The sequence below is a fragment of the Panthera tigris genome, chromosome E2 (assembly GCF_018350195.1).
Source record: "Panthera tigris isolate Pti1 chromosome E2, P.tigris_Pti1_mat1.1, whole genome shotgun sequence".
NCBI classification, from domain to species: Eukaryota; Metazoa; Chordata; class Mammalia; order Carnivora; family Felidae; genus Panthera; species Panthera tigris.
In genome coordinates this window covers 57535254-57561821 of record NC_056674.1, presented here as the reverse complement: position 1 = coordinate 57561821, position 26568 = coordinate 57535254, and the positions used below count along the sequence as shown (strand labels likewise).

Genomic DNA, 26568 nt, shown 5'->3' with positions numbered 1-26568 from the left:
CCGGACACACGACCGTCGCTCGGCAAAGCCCAAGCCGACGTCTTCCCGCGTCTCCTCGGAAGTGTTAAATCTAGGGATGCGACACACCCGCCCACACAACACAGAACAGTTTGGAGGGACTAAACCCCCCAAACGGCAACACGCGCCATTTCTGGGTTGTAGATTTGTGGGTCGCTTCTCTATTTTTGCTGATCTGCATCTTCTAATTTTTCTTGGAGCCAATAAATTGTGATAAAGACACCTTAAAAGCCGGGGCGCCTGGGCGGCCCCATCGGTGAAGCCTCCGACTTGGGCTCAGATCATGATCTCATGGTTTGTGGGTTCGAGCCCCGCATCGGGCTCTGCGCTGACGGCTCGGAGCCCGGAGCCTGCTGCGGATTCTGGGTCTCCCTCTCTCTCTGCCCCTCCCCTGCTCACACTCTGTCTCTCTCTCCTTCAAAAATAAACATTAAAAAAAAAAAAAAATTAAAGTAAAAAATACTTTAAAAGCTAAGAGTTTAAGCTACTTTACAGAAAAAAAAGGACCTAGCAGGTATTTAAAAAAAAAAAAAAAAATTCTTTTCTGAATTCACATGGCTGTCACTGCCTTGATGATCTTTGTAAAAACTGAATATTGTGGATTATGGAATACAACTATGCATGGACACAGTCCACAAGCTTGCCCTTAAAAAACTTGTCCCAGGCACCTGGGTGGCTCAGTCGGTTGAGCGTCCGACTTGATTTTGGCGGTCATGATCTCATGGTCGTGAGATCGAGCCCCACGTCAGGCTCCGCACTGACTGTGGTGCCTGCCCGAGATTCTTTCTCTGTCCCGCTGCCCATCTCCCCCACTCACTTGCTCTCTCCCTCTAAAATAAAATAAATTGTAAGCAAAACACAACAAAACTAACTTGTCTGTCATTTCACGCCGTTAAAAGACCGGTTTGCTCGCGTTTCTTTCTAGCGGGGGGCATCTACACGAGCTACTTTTCCAACTTCCTGCCATTCTAACTAGGCCTTTTCAGAACATCTTTGGGTAAGTTTTACTTGTTTTCCTGCTGGGTCATTTCCCTGGACTCCTTCCTCCAAAGTGGGTGAGGCAGACGTGGCCCCAGTGTCCCAGATCACCAGCACCTGCCGTCCCCACCCCTCACCTGGGCGCTCACGTATCGAGCAAACCACTCCCGGCCTTTTCCGTTCTCACTGCTACAGTACTCCCCAAACTTGGCTTTCTCCTCCTGGTCCAAGTCCTCCCTGAAAGGAACAGAGGAGAAGAAAGCAACCTTCAGTCCTCTGGAACAAACACGGCCACAGCAGGGGACGGGGGGGAGGAGGAACGAGTAAGTACTGCCCTGCCCCCCCCCACACCCCCTCCCCGGCCCCGGCTCACCCCACCCTCAGGCGGCCCCCACGAGGAAATGGGGTCGTTTCTATTTCAAAGACAGGAGACTGGCTCAGGGGACCAGACACAGCAGGCGAGTGGCAAATGGGAGCTCCATCCAGACGTCCCGGCTCCAAAGCCCGTGTCCCATCCCCTCGGTCCTGCCTCCCGTGACATGGGAGCACCGGCCGGGGTCACACGACCCTCTGAGGGCCTGGTTCTCTAGCTCAGCCGCCTTCCCGCTCATTGGTGAAGTCAGCACAGAGCCACAGCACATTCCAGAACAGCTAACTTGCTCAGCCCCAGCAGCACACGCTGGGATGATGCGGGGGGGTGGGCACGGTCAGTTACCATGAGGACCCAGCCTGCTCCCCTCTCTGACGATCCTGGCTCTGTGTGTGAGGGAGACTGGGGGACCCTAGAGGGGGTGGGGGAACAGAACGCTCCCCCGACCTCAAACCACTTCTGATCACTCTTCGTGGAAAGCCGATACGCTACCCCACATGCAGAGGCAAAACAAAGAAGCGGCAGAAGGCTGAGGCTCAATCAGCTCGTGCGATTTTTCATTTATTTAAGGTTTTGTGGGAAACATCTTGGTCTCACTTATCCCAAAATACCAACACCGGATGAAACAGGAGAAGGTGCCAGCCGGTTTGCAGCGATTTCTGGAATGCTCTCGAAGACGCGTCCAGCTCAGCTGTCCTTGCTCCGTACTGCTGACGGGCTGTGGCAAATATAGATCGGCCTTCCCGACAGATTAGCAGGCTTCTGGGCTTTCTCCCCTTTCATTAACTGGGTGTGCTCAGAGGAAGCTGACTCATTCCAGTGTTAGTCAAACAGAATTAGGAGGGAGCCAGATCTGCTCTCCCAGGATGCGTTCAAAATCAAACACGAATGCATGTTGGGAGAGTCCGATATTCGGATTTCACTGAGCTCTTCCCTTTTCTCTTTTTCCTTTTCTTCATGTTTTATTATTATGTATTTCAGAATTTTAAAAATATTTATTTATTTTTGAGAGAGAGACAGAGCACGAGCGGGGGAGGGGCAGAGAGAGCCGGAGACAGAATCCGAAGCAGGCTCCAGGCTCTGAGCTGCCAGTGGAGAGCCTGACGCCGGGCTCGAACCCACGAACTGTGAGATCATGACCTGAGCCGAAGTCGGACGCTGAACCCACTGAGCCACCGGGGGCCCCTGGTCTTCCCTCTTCTAACTGCAAGGAAAACGGAGATACACCTGGCAAAGGCAGGCGTCAACCTTGCCAGATTACAAACAAAGGACCCAAATCGCGGTAGGAAATAATGCCTCTCTGCACTGTGTCAACAGGCAGAAGTTCCTACTGTGTTAATAAAACTGGAAACTTATCCTGTGGGGTCCTCAGCTCCTCTCACGGAAGGGCGTGTACAGAGAGTGCAGAGGTTTGGTTAGAACGCAGATTCAGACTCAGTGGGCCTGGCGGGGGCCGGAGACCCACACTTGCCCCAAGCTCCCGGGACGCTGACGCTGCGGGTCCACAGACCACAGACGGGTGGCAAGGCCGCCAGGGACTAGCGGGCGGCCGGGACGCAAGGCAACGGCTGACATCGGAAGCCCAGGGCTTTGGGTTTGCGCCCCACCCCCACGTGGAGATATGGACAAGCGGGGGCCCACCCACAGACACCCCCTCCTCCGCCTGATCCCAACCCCCCTCCGCTCCGTGTGTTCCCTTGCCAGGGTGCATATTTACACCCCAAAAAACTGCGAAGGAAAGGCAAGAGAGAGGAGCAAGCGGGGCGCCTGGGGGGCTCGGTCGGTTGGGCGTGCGACTTCGGCTGGGCTCATCATCTCGCAGTTTGTGAGTTCGAGCCCCACATCGGGCTCTGTGCGGACAGCATGGAGCCTGCTTGGGATTCTCTCTCCCTCTCTGTCCCCTCCCGCACGCGGGCTCTCTTTCTCTTTCAAAATAAATAAATTAAAACAAAAAAAAAAAAAAGAAAGAGGACCAAGGAAGGGCCCCCACCCTGGCAGCTGCTGAAGGCCCCGCTGCCCACGAGCACGAAGAGGAGTCTGGGAAACGGAAAGTTTCCGGCCTCACCGGCAGGTGCGGGAGCGCAAGCCCCACCCCGACGGAGAGCCGCGTCCCGGGGGCTCACCCGCCAGAGAAGATCTTGTCCACGTAGCCGCGCATGAATTCCCGGAGCTCCTGGGTCTCCTCGTCCTCGGCCGACTCGGCGCTCTGGTTGGAAGAGAAGGACTCGTTGGAGGACGAGCGGCGGTACCGGTCCCAGGACGGGTGTGGGGGCAACTCGCCCATGTCATTCTCGCTGTCCGCGGACTCCGTGGTCTCGCTCTCCGAAGCCCCGTCGCCCTGCGAGCTGTCCCCATCCTGCAGCTTCGGAGGCAACGCCTCCAGGGGCGAGGGCGCGGCTGGCTCGGTCCCGAAGTCAAGCAGCGCGCCCACGGGCACCTCCGGGGCCTCCATGGTTTGGGGGGGATTCCAGGCGGGAGGGCCGGCGGACCGCGTTCCCGGGGGCGTCAGTGGGAGCTGGAGGCCACGCACAGGAGCTGCTCGGGCGCTGCCGGCCACCAGGCGTCCTCTGGGGCGGCTCTCGCACCCTAAGGCATCTAGAAGGGAAGGCACATCAGCGTTACCGCTGCGCCCGCGTAAGGGGAACGCAGCTCGGAGACTCCAGACTCCGCCGAATCAGCGAGGCCCCAAGATTCCCTGGATAGGGCACAGGCTCCAGACGTCCAGAATTCGGGACGTCTCTACATGGACATCATTTCGCCACCGTCTACTTTGCTGTCACAACACGCCTGGCACGTGGTAGGCACTCGGTAACTCTTTGTCGAATAAACGCACGAATACACACCAACGATCGGGATTCCTCCAAACTCAACAGACTTCCGAGGCACCGGGCCTGCTGGCCCTCCCCCTGCTCTGGGCCACCAGACTGATGCCACTAAACAAAAAGGCTGACCCCGGGCTAGAATCAGAACATCACCAAGGACACACGGGCCCGCTCCCTGCCGTTGGAGTCAGCGGCCATGGGAGACGGTGTCGCCCAGCTCGGCGGGAAAAGCCGCCTCTGCTAAGCACGTGGGGCCCCTCGGCTGCCGGCCTGGCGTCTCTTCCCTCCCGGGCTCCTCTCTGATGGAGTCTTCCACTCAAGACCCAGAACCTCCGCAGGCCGCCACACAGACGTCCCTTCTCGCGTCCCTCGCACGCCCTCCGATGGCTTCTGAGCATCGTGTGCCGCCCGGACCCCCCTTCTCCTTCCTGCCCCCTCCCTGCACACAGCCGGCTGGGGGACGGCGTGCATCCGTGGCGCCCGTTCCTTCCGCCGCTCCCCCTCCCCGCTCGGTGCCTTCTTCCTGCCTCCCCCTGCCCGGATGCCGTCCACCGCCCGGGGCTGACACAGCCCCACCTCTCACGCCACCCCTGTTCAAAACTATTCAGCGATTCCTCCGCGCCCCTCCGAATTTTATTTGCACCCATTTGCAATTCCGTTAGCGTCACGGGTAGATATTAGCATCTCTGCTTATCCCTCTGGAGTAAGAGCCCCTGGAGCACCTGTGTAGCCATCCAGCCTTCAGCACGGTCTCGACTAAGGGAGTGTTGGCCGCACGTCCGTGAATGGGTGGACACAGCTGCCCGGGAATGTGCTCGAAGGGCCGGGAGGGTCCACGATGGGACCGGAACCTTCGCACCTGAACGGGGTCTCCCGGCTGCCAGCTGGGGAGTCACCCACCGGTTCCGCGGCCCTCCCTCCCGGGTGAGGAGCGGCAGACAGCTCAGCAGGAAGCGAGATCTCGCCCTCCTGCCGCGTCAGCTCCCCCAGACAAGAGCGACCTCGAGACCGGACACGTCCTCCTCCTCACCCTCGGCAGACCCCAAGCATCTAGCCGACAGGTGGCCAGCGACACGGCCGCAGTGCGTCTCCTGAGCGTAATTCAGTATCAGAACCGCCTTTGCTGCCTGTTAAGAGCGTGATGCTCACAAATCGATCACGGGCTCCTCCGAATTCCCCAGCCCAGGATATTTTTAAATGCCCTGAGTCAGGGAGACGGAACGCTGGCTCCTTGCTCTTGGAGTAACAACGACACCTCTTCGGTAGAGTCCTACGAAGCTTGCGCTGGCCCAAAAAAGAGAAGCGAACATCTCCACCTAAAAGAACTTTCTGGGCCAGGAGAGCAACGTGGGGTTTTCAGGGGTTCAGGAGACAGCGCTACCACTCAGAGAGGCAGAGACTGAGGAGTGATGGTCTGGAGCTGGGGGCGGCCCTGACTCCCCTCCCACCACCTGTGCCCACGGGCTCTGCTCTCTGGGCCGGGGTCTCCCCGACTGAGACACTGTGGTCTAGCTTGCATTCTTTTTTTTTTTTAAGTAGGCTTCATGTCCGGCATAGAGCCCCAAATGGGGCTCAAACTCATGACCCTGAGATCAAGACCTGAGCTGAGATCAAGAGTCAAGATGCTTAACCCACGGAGCCACCCAGGTGCCCCAGTCAGGCTTGAATTGTAAGATCCTTCTGGCCACCACCTTCTCAGACTCTCCAAAGCACAGAAGACCACCCCTGTAACAACACACTGGATGGTAAAAATGGAAAAATCACACATATCAGAAATCCACCCACCCCAACCCGACCGAAAACTCTGTATTCGAGTAGATGTACAAACTATTCAAATAGGCAAGTCACGAAGGAGAAATACTATTGCTAAATGCTTAGGCAATTCTTCAGCCAGCACTAATAACCACACAGGCAGATAAGCAAATTAAAACAATTCGGTGCCATTAGGTACCAAGTTAGCAGAAACTTTAAAATGCAATCTAAACGCTGATGAGGATACGGTCAAGTTAATACCCTCAAGTAACCCTGACAATAGGGATAAATAAGGCTCTAGAAACTATCTTTATTTATGTATTTGTTTATTTATTTGTCTGTTGGTTGGTTTATGTAATCTCCGCGCGCACCGTGGGGCTCAAACTCATGACCCCAAGATCAAGAGTGCTGTGTTCTTCTGACTGAGCCAGCCAGGTGCGCCTGGAAAGTATTTTCTATAGCTCTTACTTTTCTATCCTCTGATCCAAGAATTCAAATGCTAGAAATGTATCCTAAGAAAATAATTCAACTCAAAGCTAGTTACGTGGAGAAAAATGCTCCCTGTAATAACAGTATTTCTTTTTTTATTTTATGTTGCTTGTTGAGAGACAGAGAGAGAGAGAGACAGAGCTCGAGTAGGGGAGGGGGAGAGAAAGCGGGGGGAGACACAGAATCCGAAGCAAGTTCTAGGCTCTGAGCTGTCCGCACAGAGCCCGATGCAGGGCTCGAACCCATGAACGGTGAGATCATGACCTGACTGACGGAGCCACCCAGGGGCCCCAGCAACAACAGTATTTCTAATCCTGATAAATTGGGGGAGGGGGGCTGGGATCTAAATACAGGAAACTGGCAAATAAATTCTAACAAAGTGATGCAACAGTAATCAGTGAATGATGCAGTTGGAAACAATTAGAACGTGAGTGAATGATGTTCACGTCACAGCCAAGTAAACAAAACAGTCTGCAGTCAAACATATTTCCTGAGCGCCCCGCCCCCCGCCCCCCCCCCCCAACCCAGCATGCCGTCCTCTGGTCTGGCTGCTGTGAATATTGTAGGGCGTGAATTGTAATCTTCTTATGTAACAGAGAAGCATACGTACAGAAAAGGGCTGGAAAAGAAGACAAGTGCATTATAGTCCTGGCACCTTTCGATTTTGTTCTTCATCACAGGGATGCAGTTTCTGAACAAGTGAAAATTCCGAGGGAAAGGGAAACAAACTTCCTTACCTCGAGACAGTGTCACGCGGTGGGACAGGCTGCACCCACGTACCCAGGCAGAGCCCCCAGCTTCAGGGCTTCACGATCAGATCGAATTATCACAGCTATTTCTGGTCCGGCCTGAGGCTAGCAAGCGGCTCTCCCAGCGTCTCCCTAGCTCGAAATTCTGGGAGTAGGTCATCCTTTCCCAGAAGCCTCCTCCGTGGGCTCAGGAAGGAGGGAGAGGCACAAAGGGGGGGGGGAGAAGTGGCGGGGGACCCAGTCCTGGCGCGTGAGGGCGCCGTGGGCCACAGCGTGCAGACCCAGGCCCGCCGCAGAGCAGGGCACGGTCACCGCACACTGCCGGCCCCCGGGGCCCTCAGCCCGGGGATGCCATCCCTCGTGGCAGAGAAGGCAGGGCTGCCGAATCGGGCCACGGAGCTCAGACACCAGGGAGAAGCAGCCGCCGGTGGTAAGGGCCTCGGAAGCATCCCACCGTCTTCCTTCAGGAAGGACGCATAATTATGAGCCTCCGTGCAGGACAAGGGGACGGTCGCTCTGAACACACAGGTCCCACACCTCGCGTGACCACCTATGTCGGGCCGGCCAGAGGGAGTGGGCCCCTCGGGAACCAACTCGCTCGTCCCCGCTCGGAGCCACCAGGTGCGGCACTCGGGACCCAGCGGCACCAGATCTAAAGAGCTTTCCGAAGAACTGCGGAAATGCACTACGTGAAATCCTCCAATTCCCCAACGCGGGCAGCGAATTCGAATTCATTTCAAAACACCTCGTGGGCCGAAGAAAACACATCTGTGGATCGTGCCCCAGTGCCTTTGGAGGCTCCCGAACCCACTCCAGGGCCGCAGACTCTGAGACCTGGGGTTTTAAATCACAGCAGCATCGTTCCAACTACGCCGCATGCACATTGAAAATGCTTTTCTGTGGCCTTGAAGTAGAACAAGCCTTCCTGCGATCGTACTTACACTTCACTTCCTGGGCCTTGGGGCACAAAGTTTCCACCAACCAAATTTGACTAAAATTCTAATTCGGGGCACCCGGGTGGCTCAGTCGGTGGAGCATCTGACTCTTGATTTCGGCTCAGGTCACGATCTCAGAGTTCGTAGGATCGAGCCCCAGGTCAGGCTCGGGGCTGAGAGCACCAAGCCTGCTTGGGATTCTCTTTGTCGCTCTCTCTGTCCCTCCTCCGCTGGCACGCGCCCTCTCTCTCTCTCTCTCTCTCTCAAAAATGAATAACAAATAAGCTTAAAAAATGTATAAAAACAAGTAAATAAAATTCTACGTCAACCTATAACCCAAAGGCCTTAACCACCCAACCTGCTCATTCAACAGGTATCTCTTTTCGTTTCGCTTAAGTAGGTTTTACGTCCCACCCTGAGGTGGAGAGTCACATGTGCTACTGACGGAGCCAGCCAGGTGCCCTCAACAAATACTTACTGAGCAACTACTATGCGCCAGCAGCTGGGGGTCCAGTCACGGACGAGGCTGTAAGGAGCATTTGGTGTTGGGCGGGCGCAGACTAAGAGATGGGGCGGAGGAGGGGTAAGGGGACGGGAGGGTAAGAGACACTTGATGAAACAGAAACCCAAACAAGAGCTTCAGAAGTACTGAGCGCTGCTGCGAGTCCCCAGGCGATGTCCCCGAGAGCGACGAGAAGGGCTTCTTTGGACGGGGGGTCAGGAAGGCGGATATGAGCCGAGCGGGAAGGAGCACCGGCCGAGAAGACGCGAGGGTCCTCTGACACAGGAGAGTGGTCCAGGCAGAGGGAACAGCCTACACAAAGGGCCTAGGCAGCGAGGACTTTGGAAAGTTCGGGAACCAGGAGGCTGAGGGACAGCTGCGGTAGGAGTTTAGGCACAGGCATCTGTACGCACAGGACGGGAGCAAAGGGGCAGGCGGGGTCAGGCCAAGGTGGTCTCCTTCTGACCTCCTCCCCTCCCCCATCCCTCCCCGCCCCTCCCGCCACACCACCCAGGCTTTCCCGCCCTGCCCTGAGGCCCCAGCTGCAGAAGGAACTCGGAAGGAGATTGCTTTCCTGTGGCTGCTCAGCCACATCCCCACGGGGCTTTGCTCAAACTCTGCACCTTGAGCAATCAGACGAGACTCCCTGGGGGAGAATCCGGAACTTTCCGTAACTCTGCCCCTGGCCATCCACCTCAGGCGACTCCCTCTCTTTTTCCCCAAGAACTATCAGACGTGCTGCTCTTACAAAAAGAGAAGGGCCTGCGAAGCCTCGCTCACCCGGCGTCCGTGACAGGCTGTCTCACAATCACGCCCATCCAGCTCGTCTCTCATCACGCGACGTCAGTAAATCAAGCCTTGGAGACTCACTCCCAAGCACACAGCTAGGAAGCGACAGCACCCACAATCCAACCGCAGGACCACTGCTCTTGACCACCAGGCTGGCCCCCTACAGCTCCCTCTGGGGGTACACTTCTGGAAGCGGGGTTGCTGGGTCAGAGCTTCGCACATTACTAAGCCTGACGATGGGGGCTACCAAACCACCTTCCCCGAAGTCTGTTCTGGGGCCACACACACTCGGTGGGTTTTAGATCTGCACCCTCCTTCCGCGTGTAAGGTCGAAACCCCAACTAGCCCCCAAATTCAGAAGTCTGACTCATCTGTTTCACTGGGGGTTAAGTGCGGGGCAGTGCGCGAGGAAGGGCGGGTCCGTTCTGCACACCAGGGAACTGGGACCCACGAGGCCAGCTGTGCCTCTGCAGCCGGATTGGCCCACAAGCCCCAGCCTCCGACGAAGGCGTCTGGTTTGAGTCCTTTGCCTGACGACTGACCCAAACAGAGAAAGCCAGCCTCCTGCCTCAGGATCCAGCTCCCATCAGACTCACACTGGGAAAGTCATTCCTTTTGTTTAAGTATTTTTTTTAATGTTTATTTGTTTTTGAGAGAGAGAGAGAGAGAGAGAGAGAGAGAGATCGAGCGAGCAGGGCAGGGGCAGAGGGAGAGGGACACACAGAATCCGAAGCAGGCTCCACGCTCTGAGCCCTGGGCGCAGAGCCCGACCTGGGGCTGGAACTCTCGAACCGTGAGATCGTGGCCAGAGCCAAAGTCCGACGCCCAACCGGCTGAGCCCCCCAGGTGCCCCACATCCATTTTTTAAAAGATTTTCTTTTTAAGCATCTCTACTTTGATCGAGTAGAGCGGGGCTCACGGAGAGGTGTTCTCGTCCTCCTGGCCCACGAGGAGAGGGTGAACGAGAGCCCTGCTGTGGCAACGGTGACACGGACAACAAAGGACATCGAGGCCAATATTATCAGAAGAGCTGACGCTTTCCGAGGCACAAAAATACGTAAAAACGTTGTTTGGGACCACTCTGTCACGCGGTTGGGCAGTGCTCTGTTTTTACTCCTACTTTAGAGACGGAAGTCTGGGGCTGTGGGAGGCAGGTGCATGGCTGAGCGAGGTCACCTGGTGGGTGGGTGGGTGGGTGGGTGTGGAACAGGACCACCTGCTGTTCTAGGAGCAGAGGTCAAAGGTCCCTCGCAGCTACTGCCTGAGCTCCTGGGACATTTGGACCTCTCTCCAGCCACAACTTGAATGTCACCTGCTGGCACCTCCCGTAAAGTAGCTAGCTAACCTCCCCGCAGAAAATCTGCCTTGCTTTCCCTAAGGGCTGCAGAGGGCCGGTGCAAATCAGGAAAACTGCACACCCCTGACGGATGCTGATTGCTTTACTGAAAGTCCTTGACCCTGAGACTCAAGTCCTGAGACTTTCAACCCCGCCTGCTCTGTGCGAAACAGAGAGTCCAAACAGAGAGAAGGTGAGGGTCTTGGGTGAGAAGCAGAATGTAAGGTACTCCCTCCCGCAGTCATCAGACTCACGTAAGCTCCAGGACTTAACCCTCTAAACATGGTTCACTCCCCAGACATGGGCATCCTATTGAATTCACACAGCCTTCGTCGCCTAGCATCAACTGGATGCCCTCTAGGCCTTTGTACTAAATTTTGTTAAGAAAATACAACCGGATAACCCAAGAAAAGTGTCCTTTCCTCCCCTGTGGTTGTGGACACAGGGTGTCCTGAAGCGCCTGACTGCAGGAGCCGGAATGGGAGGGCAGGGTCGGTGTGACCGGCTAAGGAGGCCAGTGGCCCTTAGCCCCTCTGCACCGGGCCGGAAACGGGGCAGGGCTCGGCCAGGAGTCGACCGTGGGTCCGACGGCCTCTTCGGACTTGGGCACCACGTTCTTTTCCGGAGCCACGTCCTAGCCGAATGCCGCCCACCACTAGAGGGGACAGCCTAGCTAAGGGGGGGACCCCCCGATCCTTCCCACATGAGGCACAGCCCAAGGAGCCGAGCCAGGATGCTTTTAACCTACAGCTGCGGTTCCCAAACTGGTGCCGGGGCACCCCGGGATACCTGAGCAAACTCACAGAGGTCCTGTGGGATATTTCAGGATTTCGAGGAAAATACAGCAATACTGGACATCTTCCAGACACAAAGCAAACTGCTGGCCCGAAGCAGTTCACAGCTTCACCGTTAGCTCACGCTGGATTGCTTCCCGTGACCTCGTATCTTTGCGAAGCTGAATTGTCTGCAGTCTACCACAAAGAAAAGTATTGCGCAAAAGTCAACACGGGACAAGAAAAGAGAACGGCCACGTCCACCGGAGAATGAAATAAAAAATAGTTTTTCTCATGGTGTAGTATGCTAACCAGTGGTCCCCCCTCAGTGTTCACGTCCTCATCCCCAGAACCTACACACACGTGACCTTACATGGCAGGTTGGGGGCCCTGAGTAGGGGAGATGGTCCTGGATGATCCGGGGGGGCCCACGATAACCACAGGGGTCCTCAGAAGAGGGAGGCAGAGGGGTCAGAGTCAGGGAAGGAGCTGGAACAATGGTCTTTTGCAGATGGAGGAGGGGCGTCGGGCCGAAGAATGCGGGCACCTCTGGAAGCCGGAAAACTCTAGAGACTTCCCTGGGGCCTCCAGAAGGAACCTGCCCTGCCCACACCTTGACATCAGCCCCATCAGACTGCCCCCAGAACTGTGGGACAGTAAATGTGTGAGGCTGTAAGCCCCCGAGTCTGTGTAACTCGTTCAAGGGGCCGTGGGAAACTAACACAGACAGCCAGAATGTTGTTAGGACCTGAGGGCCCACTGGGGTGCCTGGTGTTTGTTCTAGCCTAGGAGCGTCAGGACAAAATGAGCGAGACACTAAAGCGCTGTGAGCGTGGGGACCTCGGGCCCCGGGCCCGTGCACCAGCCACGTGAGCCTCGAGCCTGATGTGGGCTTCAGGTGGATCCCTACGAACCCGACGTTTCCAGCCCTCAGTCGGGCTTGTGGGGCTCACTGGTGCCCATTTCCCTCCATCACGAACACAGCATTACAGAGAGGTCTGGAAACAGAAGGGGGGATAAAGCCTCTTGAGGCCACGGCGCCCACAAAGCCCACGTCCGTGTCCGTGTATCTCTCTCTAGTTCTTCCATCGGTACCACAACCACACGAGGGAAATCTCGACGTTTGCTTTGCACCTAGCGCCTGGCTGTCCCTCTCCCGCCCGCAAACGAGCGGGTGACCTTGCCGAAGAGTCCCCTCTGGTCCACCGCACAGCGTTTATTTCAAGGTGACCTCGCGGGAAGATCGACGGGGTTTGGCAGGAGTGAGGGGAGACAGACAAACCTCGGCTGAGGTTTCTGGTCTCCAGGGTGGTCTTGACATCGGTGAAGCAGATCAGCTATCAGATTACTGGCTCCCGGGTCGGTTCCCCTACGATGTGATATGACAACGGACGGTTTCCAGGAAGACTGTGCCTCCCTGAAGCTGCCCGAGCGGAGGACAGGGAGGAAGAAGAGAGAGCTAAACGCGGTCACCCTGTGGCGAATGGGCCTGCCGTGAACCATGGCTGACGGTGCGAACCCCCCTCGTGCACCCCGCCTGCCGCAAACAATCGGCCTCAGGGCCAGGGCTCTCCCTGCGGCTCAGGCTGCGTTTGCTCAACACCGTGCGTGCTCCCCCACGCGCCCCGACCCCCGCGGTCCCGAGTCAGAGAAGGACCCAGCGGGCCGGCCCTTGAGCCCCTCCGCACAGCTCGGTCCTCCGGCGCCCCAGCCAGACCTCGGCCACCAGCCCAGGCTGGTAGAAAGCACGCTTCCCGTTGCTCAGAACCTCTCACACACAAGACCACAACAAGGACTCTCGTGTGCCTCTCCAGGGGCTGAGCAGCCCCAGGGCTTCTGCCAAGCGAATCCGTTCATCGTCTTCGGGTGATCACCGACTTCGCCTCTGAACCAGGTAGAGAATTTTGGGCCTCTTGGCCGCGAGGCCAGAGTCATTTCAGGGAACAAATACATGTCAAGTAAGAAACGTCACCAATGTCCACTTAGATGTCGCTGCGTTTGGGCAGCTGTTCAGACGTAGATTTTCTCCTGGTCAGTGTGGACCCAGGGCAACTTACAGGCCCGTGGAATCAAGAGAACAATGACCTATGTTGGGCGAGGAGCTCAGTGGGGCTTCCTGGAGCGAAAGCAAAAAAGGGAAGCACGCTGGGCCATACGGTTCTTTTCGTTCTGACAGAGGCATCTGCAGGCTGACTTTTCCCAGACACCGGTTTTAAAAATAAAACTGTCAGGGAGGTCCTCACGTGAACAACGCTGACGACTGTAGTGAGATCTGTAAAAGGCCTGTAGGCACTACAAGGCTCCGTAACAGAAGCAGAGACGTTGGAACGTGTATTTCTAAAGGACTCTCCAAAAGTCTGAAGGCGTGCGCTGAAGCAGCCGGGCGCAGGTGTCCGTGGGCTTGGGGCACACGCCCCTCCAGGGTGAAGACAGGACGTTCCTGGCGACACAGGGAGGAAGCAGCACAAGCCTGGGGACGTTGTAACCAAGGTGCGCACGGGGGCCCCTTTCCCTCAAGGACCAGATGTCCCAAAGGGCTTTGGGCGAGCACCAGACCACCAGTCGCTCCGGCCGAATTCTCTCAGACGCCAACGTTCCCATTTTACAGCCAGAATAGGAGCCGGGTGCTGCCGCTCCCAGTGGGGAGAGGACGGTCCTCCCGCTGACTCCCTCCCTCGGACGCGGGCAGCAGCGGCCTCTCAGGTGGCCGCAGGGGCTCCGCTCGTGACGACGAGGGCAGTGGCAGCTCCCGTTACGTCTCCGCAGCCGTGCGCGGCCCCACCTGGCTCCCACCCAGGACGGGGCGCTCACGGACAACCCTCTCCGAGGGTGTGTCTGAGCCGGGCACCTGGCAAGAGCGCTCTGGCCCCTGCGTGTCCGGGGGACTGTCTCATCGGCTGTGCCCCTTCACGGCCTTGGTTTGGTGACCTCAGGACCGCGCTCCCCCAGGGGGGGCTCCCTGTGTGCCAGCAGCCTTGTCTGCTTTCCTCACTGTAGGGTCCTCGGGGCCAGGGCAGTTGTGGGGATCTCACAGGTCAGAGTTCAAAGGTGATCACAGGGCAGAGGCTGCATGTGCCCAGGCAGCTGGCCCACCCACCCGGCCCTGATCACCCACAAACACTTCCTCCAACGCCCTTGGCCTCCCTGAAGGGAGGAAGCAGCTGAAGGAAGACTCAGAAAAACACCGCTGCCGTGTTTGTTTGTTTAAATTTTTTAATGCTTATTCTTGAGACAGAGAGAGAGCAGGGTGTGTGAGCACCCTGTGTGTGAGCAGGGGAGGGGCACAGAGAGGGAAACACAGAATCTGAAACAGGCTCCAGGCTCTGAGCTGTCAGCACAGAGCCCGATGTGGGGCTTGAACCCACGAACCGTGAGATCATGACCCGAGCCGAAGTCGGACGCTCAATGGACTGAGCCACCCAGGTGCCCCTCGCTGCTCGTATTTTTACAGCTAAAAGGAGGAAACGCGGTAGGATCACTACTGACTTTTCAGTCAATAAAGTTAACCAGGCGCCTGGGTGGCTCAGTCGGTTGAGCGTCTGACTCTTGGTTTCAGCTCGGGTCATGATCCTACGGTTTGTGCATTCAAGCCCTGCATCAGGCTCTGCACCGACAGCACGGGATTCCCTCTCCCTCTCTCTCTGCCCCTCCCCTGCTCATGCTCTATCTCTCTCAAATAAATAAAACTTTAAAAAAATAAAAATTAAACATAAAGTTTATAAGCCCTGCCCCTGAGCCTTTCTGCTAGGCTGCATGGGGGAGGCACCCACCCCCTTCCTGACCTCAGTGGGCTTCCAACATAACCCAGGAGGCGAAGAAAAACGCATTCCACCAGCCAACTGAAACGAACAAACCTGTTTTCCGTGTTAGGTGCCCAGAGGAGTTCGCAGACCCAGTCTTTACGAAGTGCACACCTATTAGGGAAAAGAGGACAAGGATCTAACCGGCTGTGTGGACGGGCAGGGGGCACGAGCACCACATCGGGCACGGGGGCCGGAGGACGCCCACAGGCAAGGACAGTCTCGGGAGGCCGGGTCAGTTTCTGCTACGTAGAGACGGGAGGACAAGCACCCCGGGAGAGCGATCCTGTCGGCAGGGTCCCGACGTTTCCCGTGGGGTGGACTGTGGAACGCGGCCAGCTGCCACTGCAGCGTGACCCCGGGGGACACTTAGCACCGCCTGGTCCAAATCTGAAACCGGAAGCTTCTAAGGCGCTCAAACCGAGGGGCCACGTGTCCAGAAGCGGCCTCCTTGGAGGTGGGCTTTTGTAATACGTCCCGGACCAGAAGAGTGCAGGGTGGAGGTCTGGGGAGGGGCAGGGGCGCCTGTGGCCATTCGGGATCCACATTCCGGATCTGGGATCCCAACCACACACCCTCAAGCCGTCCATCCCAACGCAGCCCCCAGCTCCCCTGGGCTAGGACGTGACACTAGATGGCTGTAGCTCCCGAGAGAGCCCAGGCTAACAGTGGACTCGGGGATCATGAGGCAGGAGCACATGTGACACACAGGACCGCTCCGAGGGCAGAGGAGGACAAAGCTGAGCGCTGGCTACGGGGGGTGCGTGTAGGAAAGGGGCACCGGCGGGTGTGGGAAAAGAGAGTGGGCTCAGCCCAAGGCCCCGCACAACGCACACGCTTAGGGGTTCTGATGGGGCTGAGAGCCCACGCCGGTCAAGGGAACTGAGACTGAGTGTGTGGCTGCCGAGCGACGGATTACAGCTCCCAGCCTCTCCAGGGGAAGCCTGCGCCATCTCTCGTCTCCCAAGAAGCGATGATGACAGGCGGGGGAGGTAAGACAAGGACAAATGTCAACCCCACTTCTGGAGGGGAAGGCGGAACACGCTGTGAATGCATTAAGTGAGATGGCCTTGCCAGGGAACAGCGAGCGGTTACTAACGGCGTCGCTGTGGCAGCACCTCGAGGGGGAGGCGGTGAGGTCACGGTCCAAGCCAGCCTCATCACGGGCGCTGTTTGTGTTTCTTTCCTACTCGTAGATCCGGGGGTCACTGTGCTAACTGTGCATCGGGGTTGACCTTCAGCGAGGTACTTGACAAATTCATCACAGCTTTGAGGGCGAAACGGACAGACGTGTCGGGGACACTGTGTGATTAGGCAGATGTACAAAGGCTGTATTTCTTTGCCCCGAAAGGCTTGTTTTTTTGCATTTTAAGATCTCTGCAATTGGATGTCTCATCAGTGCCCTTAGGCAGGCTTATCATGATCCACTGTCACTGTCTGGGGACAAGAGCGGACCCGCTTTTATTTTTCAAAGTAACTAAAAAATAAACTAAAAGAGTGCATAAGTCGTAATTGTGTCCCTCACTGAATTCCCCCAAAGTGAACAGCCCCGTGTAACCACACCCCCCTCAGGGAGTGGAGCAGCGTCGGTCCTCCTCCTGCCCCTCCCTCGGTGCTCCCGTCCTCCCCAAAGGGACACGGACGGGGTGCTCCATAAACAGCATGTTGATGGCAGAGAGGATGATATTTTACAGAAACCCATGGACTTCAGAAGAACGGGTCTCTGCATGTAAAGGAGTTTCGGAAGTCCTTGAGCCAACATACTCTGCTTCCGTCTCCCTCCTTGTAATGGACGAGAGCGATACGTGACGATAATCTACGTCGACGTAATTTTAAAGGCATTCTTTCGATAAGGACAGAATAAAAAGTCTAAGTGATTAAAAGCATTGTGTGACAGTATAAATGGCAATATATGACCTTTCCTCATTGTGCATAAAATAACGGTGACTCTTAAAACCGATGAGGTCTTAAACTCAATGACACGTGGTGGCCTGGAAGATGGTCTACCACTCCAGTCCGGGCTCTAACCTACATCTTCATCAATTACTCAAGCTCGCAGGTAAATAACGTGGTGACGGAGCATGTGCAGAACCCAAAGCCAGCTACCACAGGGGACGACACGATCGGGACCCAAAAAGCTCTCGGCAGACCTCAGTGGTGGGCTGCGTCTTAAGAGATGCCTCTCGATAATAAATCTGTTCGCTTTCTGCCCTTGAATAACTCACGAATTACTGGTGAGGGAGCCTGACATTTTGACAGAAACGTGCCCGATCCCAAGAGGCACTGCATGCCGCAAGTCTGCGTGTCTGACGCTAACAACAATAAAAAACCGTGTTGAAGACAGTGGCGGACCCAAAGCAGGAGTGGCGGTTTCGCCACACCCTGCTTCCACCGGTCAGGATGCTCTCAGAACATCGCGTCCAATCCTACACCGCGAAAGGAATAATCAGCCCCTCTTAGGGCAGCAACGGCAAGTAAACACGTCCAAGAGCCCACGCGCGTTGTTCTCTTCAATCGCTGAGTCCAAAGCAACCCACGAGGATTCCTTGTGTGGGGAAAAAATAAACTGGCAAAGGCATTTTTAATTCAATGAATGCTTGTGAAGTCTTTAAAAAAAAAAAAAAAAAAAACGGAAGGAAAGAGAACCGCTGAAGATCTGGACAGTGTCCAAAAAAATAAAGACGAAAACGAGAGCCCACCTGACAATCGTGTCACGTGAGCAACAGTGGGAAAGTGGAGGAAACGTACCCGGGGAGTAAGTCACGTGTGGGGGACAGGACAGGGGTCTTCAAATTTGTGAGGAGTGGGCACCTGCCCGAGGGACCAGATTATGTCTATGTGGCTCTGGAGGGAAGAAGAGAGTCTAATGGGGGAGGTCCACCAAAGCAGCAGTCTCCCCGGCCCGATGGTGCCCCCAGCCCCCTTCCCAGGGCGGCCGGAAGCAGAGGGCAGACGTCCTCTTGTCAGCAGGTTATCAACAGGAGAGGCCCTTGGACCTCCAGGATTCGTGCCAGTGCCATTCCGAGATAACATTTTATGACGCTTAAAGCGGGCCTTACCCCACTACAGCTGTCATAAAGGTCACATCCAAAGATGACCCGTATTTTATGACCTCCGGGAAGAAAGAAACATCTAAAGTGCCCACGGTGAACAGGAAAAAGACATAAGGGACCATCTGCTGGTTCCCCAGTGCGGTGAGAGGGCGAGACGGCTTTAGTTCTCCACAAAGACCTCCCCACGAAACCGTGACTCGGCCGTGTCGAATTCAATCCACTGTGACGGGCCAGGCGCTGTGTTATGTGTGGGGAAGAGCCATGGAAGAGACAAATGTCCGGCCTCGTGGAGCTTGCAGAAGGCTCCGGAACCGATTCCATTTCACCACACTGCCCCAAACAACCAAGTACCCAGGAGTTCCATTAGCCCCCCGGCGGGGGGGGGGGGGGGGGGGATCAGGGAGGCAGCGAGGGAGCCAGGATGCTAAATCTCGCAGCTCCTCACGAGTGGCCCTGAGTCCCGACACAAAAGTCACCTCCCATGAGCACCCGGATGGACATTTTGCACTTTGCTACCGTCTCACTGGTCCCAGGCACCGCCTCTGTGAACCGGTCAGCACTCTCATTTAAGGCGACAAGGAGGAGGTCGGTGACAGGTGTCTCCCATGAAGTTTCACTACGGATTCACTGAGTTGGTTCCAATATAACCAAATGTCAGAATTTACTGCAAAGCACACCCCTCCCTTGGTGAGCAGCTGTGCTTCTTTACTACAAGGACACGGCTGACAATTTGGGGACAGCTGGATTCAATTTGGATATAGCCGGACACGGCCGTCCATCGTTTTGGATAATCTGGCAACATAAATTCGTGCTGCTCCGACCCCCAGCACGGAGAGAGCCACACTTAATCGCTGGATGGGGACGGGCTCCCTAAGAGATCTGGGACTTGGCCCCTCTCCGAAGAAGCCGGGGGAGGGGAGGGACGAACTGAACAAACGCTCGCTGTCTTCGGGCTTGGGGCTTCGCTCCCGTTGGCCCAACGAAGAAACACGCACGCTGGACATCTGTGTCTCCGGGAGAAAGGGCTCTAGGCAAATCCTCCTGGACGCGGTTCACCCGGCTGGCGGTCACGGCGCTCTGCAATGCGGAGCTGGTCGGGGCTGCCCACATAGCTCTCCAACGGCCGAGTGCAGAGGGGACACCGCCGTGGGTCACAAGCAACCTGGCACGAGCTTCTGGCCGTTGGCTTCTTCAAGACACAGCTTCTGCTGTCATCTGGCTAGTTTCCTCCCCCTCTGCTCGCCCTCCCCCTCCGGCCCCTCTCCCTCCCCCTCTCTCTCTCTCTCTCTCTCTCTCTCACACACACACACACACACACACACACACACACACACAATGCCTGTGTTAATCCTTTCTTCATTTCCCTATACAAACACCTGCCTCCCTCTGGCTACATCTCTTGACACATCCCGAACCTGCTCTTCAACATGGAGAAATCTGGAATTGGTCAATGTGTTATGCGGCCGTGTGTTCTATAGGTCATTCGTGGTCTTTTGAAACGTGTAATGTTGAAACGTGTTTAACAACATTTTAAGAGTCTATTTAGTTTGTCCTAAGGAAAGAACCCAAAACATGGCCAAGGAACCTACGCGCAGCAGGAGTTAACGCAGCAAACAGAGCGACAATGTGACCGTAACCTAGATGCTCAGCGAGAAGAAAACGGTGCCAGTTCTGCTGCCTCACTGAAACGTCGCGGGCAGCGGCAATGGCAGCGTGGCGTCGGGAAAACGCTTATGGTAAATGAAAATGACACGCAAAATGGAAAACCGAGACGTAAATTATTCTCTCTGGGGCTACAACTCTGCAAAAATAACGCAGGACGATGCCACGGCTACCCCGCCTGCCCTACGCTGTTGCTGGTGACGTCCAGTGAGCTAATAACGCAAAAACAAAAACAGAGACCCAGAGCCAAAACACAAGTCTGAGGCACAAACGGTGAATGGTATTCACATCGGGCATCTGCGGAACGTTCGGTACACGAACCCACAGGGAGACGGAAACCCTGAGGACGCGTCGGCATCACAGACCCGGGAAAGAAGCCACATCAGAAGCTCTGCTCTGCCCTTCACACCTGGTGTCTGTTTTCATCTGGGTCAACACGTGCAGACGGAAATTCGGTGAGACCGTCACGGGCATCAACGTCTCAGCAAAACAAGAGTTATTCTCGCAATAGAGGCTGTGCTTTATTTGAGTGAGCGAGCGAGAGAAAAGGAGACACAGGTTTACTCTATGGGATTGGCTTCCCTGTCGAGACCGAATCAGATGGCACCGCACGAGGCCACACGCGCTGGTGACAGCCTGGGCACAGACACCCGATACCCCAGAGTACAGGCTCTTTCCTCAGGGAGAAATCTCTCTCCGTGTGTACTTTTCCCAACAGCCCCACGTGGACATGAAAGCTCATTTGCTTCTGGCCAAACGAAACCGTTCCCTGCAACCCGGCAGGCTGAGCGGGGGCCGAGGAACCGCCTGGTCACTCCGTAAGGGCAGACACCTCCCAGACACCTCAGGATGGAAGGAGGAAATCTCGAGAGAGGGGGCTCCCTGGACCCTGCAGGTCGGCTGGTTCTGTTAACATCTACCCACTCCTTCAACCTTTGTTTCCCTCTTTCTCCACACAAACCACAATTTTCCTGCACCGGATACACCCCGATTTCCTCACTCCTCGGTTTGATCCAGATTTCATTGTTGAATGCTTCTAGAACACACGTCTTCTGGCTTCCCCGTGGTCGCGAGATGAAGTGAGCACACCGTGCCGTCTCACCCACCGAATGTGCCTCTGAGACCCGGCCGGGCAGCATGAGCAGAGCGGCTCTCCGAGGTCTCTGCGAGGTCTCAGTGGCAGGTAGATGAGGGAAGCGCCAGCAAAGCAGGGGGGAGTCTGCCGGCTCCCCACGCCAGGACCCCTGCCTGGACGCGCCACAACCTGACGCCCAGCAGTGTGCGTCTGTGTAGACGGCAGAGCCCCAGGGGAAGCCATGCGGTCCCGCTTGAGGAGCAGGGAAGGGGCCCCTGGTTCTCAGACACAGTGAGCCAAATCCCAGGGTGTTCCTTGTATCATGCCTCTGTCTTCTTGGCTCTTTGCACCCGGCCCCCCAGCGACTCGGCAGGAGCGGTGACAACAGCAGCTGAGGGGTCCACAGATGCCCAAAACGCTGGAGGCAGGAGCCTTCCTGTCCGTTGCAGGTGCCGCGCTCCCAAGTGGGCGAAAACCCACCGGATTTTTTCTCTCTCGACCCTCCTCTCGCTTAGTCGCAGACACGAGCTAAGTTGCGGGGAGAGTGCAACAGAGCAGGAGAAGTAACGCCCCCGCTTTCTGGCGCAAGGACCCAGGGGAGGAGGGTCCTGGAACTGGAAAGTCCTGGGAACATCAGGAAGAGGGAGGAGTTCAAGGGAACCAGCCCATAAAGCTGCGGATGTGCTCCTGGGCGCACCCCAAGAGCCGCACACATCCAGACAGAATCCGCAACAGCACATCGTAGACTCTGGGCGCTGAGGTTCCGGAGAGACCGCTGCCAGAGACCGCTGGCCACGGGGTGGCACGTGGGGGGCAGATCTGAACGGCACCACGAAGGCTTTGAAAACACAACTGATACTGAGGCCCACAAAAGCCGGTAGGGACTCAGAATCTGAGCGCCTGGGCCAGAGTTTCATAATGTAGTATCTGAACAGTCAGGATGAATCCAAGAATGAGGAAAACCCTCAACTCACATGGGAAAAGGGAATCAACAGATGATGCCAAGGTCAAGGTGACACACTTACTGGAATTAGCTAAGACTTCAAAGCAGTTGTTATGAAAAGAAAAAGAAAAAAAACTCCAAAAGTGAGGAGTTTGGGGAATGAGGGGAATGATAAAAAGTCTCGGCAAAGGAACAGACGATATAAAGAATCAAATGGAAATTTCAGAACTAAACAAAATACAGTAACTGAAAAATTAAAAGCCACTGGCTATGCTCAATAGCAGAATTAATAGGACAAAGGTAAAAATCAGTGACCACGAGAAGCAATCGGTGAAAATGACCTAATGTGAACAACGATGAGAAAAAATGATTTTTTTTAATAAAATGAACAAAGCCTTGGGGACTTGTGGGATGATACTAAAAGATCTAGCGTTTGTGTCATTAGAGTCCCAGGAGGACAGGTGAGAGAAGGCAGTCCAAAAAATCATTGGAGGGAATGACTGAAACTCCCCAAATGTGGCAAAGGACACAAGCCATCAGACTTCAGCAGCAATGTTAACACAGAAGAAATCCACAGCCACGTGCATCGTGATATACTTCCTGAAGATGAATGACAAAGAACACATTGTGAAAGCAGCCAGAGAAAAGCAACACGTTACTCAACGGGGAATAAGGATTTGGTGAGTGTAGATTTCTCAACAGAAACTGGGGCAGCCAGGAGGGAGGGAAGCATCGGTTTTTAAGTGCTGAATGAAAAGAGCTGCCAGGGTAGAATTCTATAGCCAGCAAAAAAAAAAAAAAAAAAAAAAAAAAAAAAAGGGAGGAAATCTGAGTAAATACAGGAGATTATTCTCCTCCTCTTGGACAGTTGAAAGCAAAAATCGTAAGATTGGCTGATGAGGTTTTCAGTGTAAATGGACGTAACATGTAGGACAACTACAACATGAAGGGAGAGAATAAAGACCCCTACCTCGTGGTGAGGTTTCCACTTCCCCCCTGAAGTGGTCAGATATTGATTCTAAATAAACACGAGAAATTAGGTGTGCGTACTGTAATCCCTGGAGAAAACACTGAAAAACTCAAAGCAAGCAAACAAACAGCTATAGTTCACCCTTGAGCAGTTCAGTGTTCACTCATGCACAGGTTTCTTCCAATCAGCACAGGACAGTACTGTAATGTTTTCTTTTCTTTGTGATTTTCTTAATAGCGTTTTCTTTTTTATAGCTTACTACGTCGTGAGAATACAATATATGATAGATATATAAAATATGTATTAATCAACTGTTTATGTTGTCAGTAAGGCTTCGGGGCAACAGTAGGTTATTACTAGTTCAGTTTTGGGGGAGTCAAAAGTTATATATGAGTTTTTGCGCAGGGGATTGGTACCCCTACTCCCCATGTTGTTAAAGGGTCAACTGTATAAAGTTAAACAACTCAATAGATAAAATGGGATGTTAAAACACTCAAATAATCCTGGAGAACACAGGAAAAGGGACACAGAGGAGAGAAAACTACATGGAACAATGAGAAAACAACAATAGAATGGGAAACTTGTTAAAGTTTTATCCAAACTTATTAATAACCAGGTCAGGTATAAATTGTGCACACACACACCAATTAAATAACAGAGACGATCAGAATGGATAAAAAGACATGACCTAGCTACATGTTACCTACAAGAAATTCACTTCAAATATAATCATATTAGATTAACAACAGAAGGAGACAAAAGAAATATGCAAACGCTAATCAAAAGAAAGCCAGAAAGGCTGTATTAGTAACAAAGTCTAGGCTAGAGCTATGAGAATTGCCAGGAATAAAAAGGAACATTACATAATGATAAAAGTGTCAAGGCGTCAAAAGATGTCACAATCCTAAATATGCAGGCACTTAACAACAGAGTTTCAAAATACATGAAACAAAAATGGACAAACCTGAAAGGAGAAAGAGACAAACCCACAGTTGTAGCTGGAGACTTTAGGACTCCTCTCTGACTCGTCTGTGGAAGCAGTAGATAGAAAATCAGCCGGGATACAGAGGAGTGGATCAATATCAACCACCTGGATCTCACTGACATTTATAGAACATTCCACCAAACGGCAACAGAATAAACATTCTTTCCAAGTGCACACAGCATATTCCCCAAGATAGTCCCCATCATGGCTTCTAAAACAAACCTTAGCAAATCTAAAACAACGAAATCACACAAAGCATGTTCTCTGACCATAACAGAATTAGACTAGAAATTAACAGAAGCATAGCAGGAAAATCTTCAAACATTCAGAAGTGAAACGGCACACCTCTACACAATCCACTGGTCAAAAAGAAAGTCTCCAAGTACACGAGAAAGTGTACCACACTAAATGAAAGTGAAAAACAACTAATTAGAGCCTATGAAATGTAGCTAAGCCAGTGCTAAAAAAAAAAAAAAAAAAAAAGACATTTACAAATGAAATTCTTATGCTAGATAAGAAAGGTCTCAAATCAATAATTATGCTTCTTTCTTAAAAACTAGAAAAGGAAGATCAAAATAACCCAAACTGGGTAGAAGAAAGGAAATAAAAAAGAGCAGAAATCAATGGGGTTAAAAAAGAGAAACAACAAACCAATAGAATCAAAAATGTCTTTTTGAAGATCATTCAACTTGATAACCCTCTAGCAAGACAGATCAAGGAAGAAAGACAGAAGACACAAATGACCAAAATCAAGAATGAACGGGAGAGACATCACTGGAGGCGTTGAAGACTTGACAAGGACGACAGGGGCACACACAAAGCCAAGAAGCTAGATGAGATGGTTAATTCCAATTCCTTACAAATCACAAACTACCTAAACTCACCCAAGATGAAACAGACAACCTAAATAGTCCCGTAACAATGAAAGAAATCGATAGACCCTTCCAAAAAAGGAAATCTCCAGGTCCAGATGGTTTCGCTGGCAAATTCTACCAGGCGTTTAAAGAAGCAGCTCCAGGGGCGCCTGGGAGGCTCAGTCCATTAAGCATCCGACTTTGGCTCAGGTCATGATCTCGTGGCTCACGAGTTCGAGGCCCGCATCGGGCTCTGCGCTGACAGCTCAGAGCTTATTCTAAAGCTTATTCTAAAATTTGTATGGATAAAGAAACAACACCAATTCTACACAATCTCTTCTTGAAAATGCGTCAGGAACTAACGTGCTCCAATTCATTTCGGGCCAGTATTCCTCCACCAAATCGAAGACAGTGCAGTACAAGAAAGCAAGCCAGTATCCTGCACGAACACAGAGGCAAACATCTTAAACGTTAACAAATCTGCCACGTAAAAAGAATGATTATGACAAAGTAGAGTTTATCCTGGGAATACAATGCAAAAATCAAACAACGTGATCTGCTTCGTGGACAGGAAACATAGGATCAGATCAAGCAATGCAGAAGAACAGACCTGACAAGGTTCCAACCCCATTCGTGATCACTCCCATAAACATGGTACAACACGGAAGCCTTATCTAGCGCAATGAGGCCAGGAGAAGGTATCAAAAGGCCTTGGGAAAAAATACTGGGACGGAGAAAACAATCCTTTTTATTCATAGATGACACACCGTTTAAGCAGAAAATTCCAAGGAATCTTTTTTTTAAAAAGCATTTATTTGTTTACATCATCTCTACACCCAACGTGGGGCCCAAACTCACGACCCCGAGATCAAGAGTCTCATGCTCCTTCGACTGAGCCAGCCAGGCGCCTTCTAAGGAATCTTTTTTTTAAAAATCCCTAGGATAGGTGACTTTTGCAGGTTTGCAAGATACAAAGACAACATAAAATTCAGTCATATTTTCACATATTAGTAATGAACATTCCGAAACTGAAGTTAAAAACAGGATAGCATTGACAATAACTCGAGGGGCGCCTGGGTGGCTCAGTCGGTTGAGCGTCCGACTTCGGCTCAGGTCACCATCTCGTGGTTCGTGGGCTCGAGCCCCACGTCGGGCTCTGTGCTGACAGCTGGGAGCCCGGGGCCTGCTTTGGATTCTTTGTCCCCACCCCCCTGCCTCTCTCACACTCTGTCTCTCTCTCCTTCAAAAATAAACATTAAAAATATTAAAATTTATATGGATAGACAAAGGAACTAGAAGAGCTAAGACAACTTTGAAAGAGTCAAGTTGGAAGAATCATACTCTCTGATTTAAGACTTACTATGATAGGGGCGCCTGGGTGGCTCAGTCGGTTAAGCGGCCGACTTCGGCTCAGGTCATGATCTCGCGGTCCGTGAGTTCGAGCCCCGCGTCGGGCTCTGTGCTGACAGCTCAGAACCTGGAGCCTGTTTCGGATTCTGTGTCTCCCTCTCTCTGACCCTCCCCCGTTCCTGCTCTGTCTCTCTCTGTCTCAAAAATAAATAAACGTTAGAAAAAAAAATTAAAAAAAAAAAAAACTTACTATGATAGGTGTGGTAATCAAGACAGTGTGATGTCAGTGGGTGATAAACACACAGATCAATGAAACGGGACAGTGTCTAGAAACAGCCCCATACGAGTACAGCTGATTTGCTT

General features: G+C 53.6%; 1 protein-coding gene across 9 annotated transcripts in view; it reads right to left on the bottom strand.

Moving 5' to 3' along the window:
* The window catches only part of KIAA0513 (KIAA0513 ortholog), a 58701-nt gene that overhangs the window by 15115 nt on the left and 17018 nt on the right, over nucleotides 1-26568 (bottom strand). For 5 of the 9 annotated variants that reach the window (XM_042970559.1, XM_042970551.1, XM_042970557.1 and 2 more), the window contains exons 2-3: nucleotides 3490-3961; nucleotides 1134-1233 (exon numbers count right to left, since the gene is read on the bottom strand). In XM_042970559.1, the coding sequence (XP_042826493.1) occupies nucleotides 1134-1233; nucleotides 3490-3818 (429 nt within the window). In that variant the 5' untranslated portion in view covers nucleotides 3819-3961. Of the gene's footprint in view, nucleotides 1-1133; nucleotides 1234-3489; nucleotides 3962-11543; nucleotides 13021-15367; nucleotides 15572-26568 lie in introns of those variants that run through there. The other 4 variants (XM_042970555.1, XM_042970553.1, XM_042970554.1 and 1 more) reach the window with 4 other exon arrangements.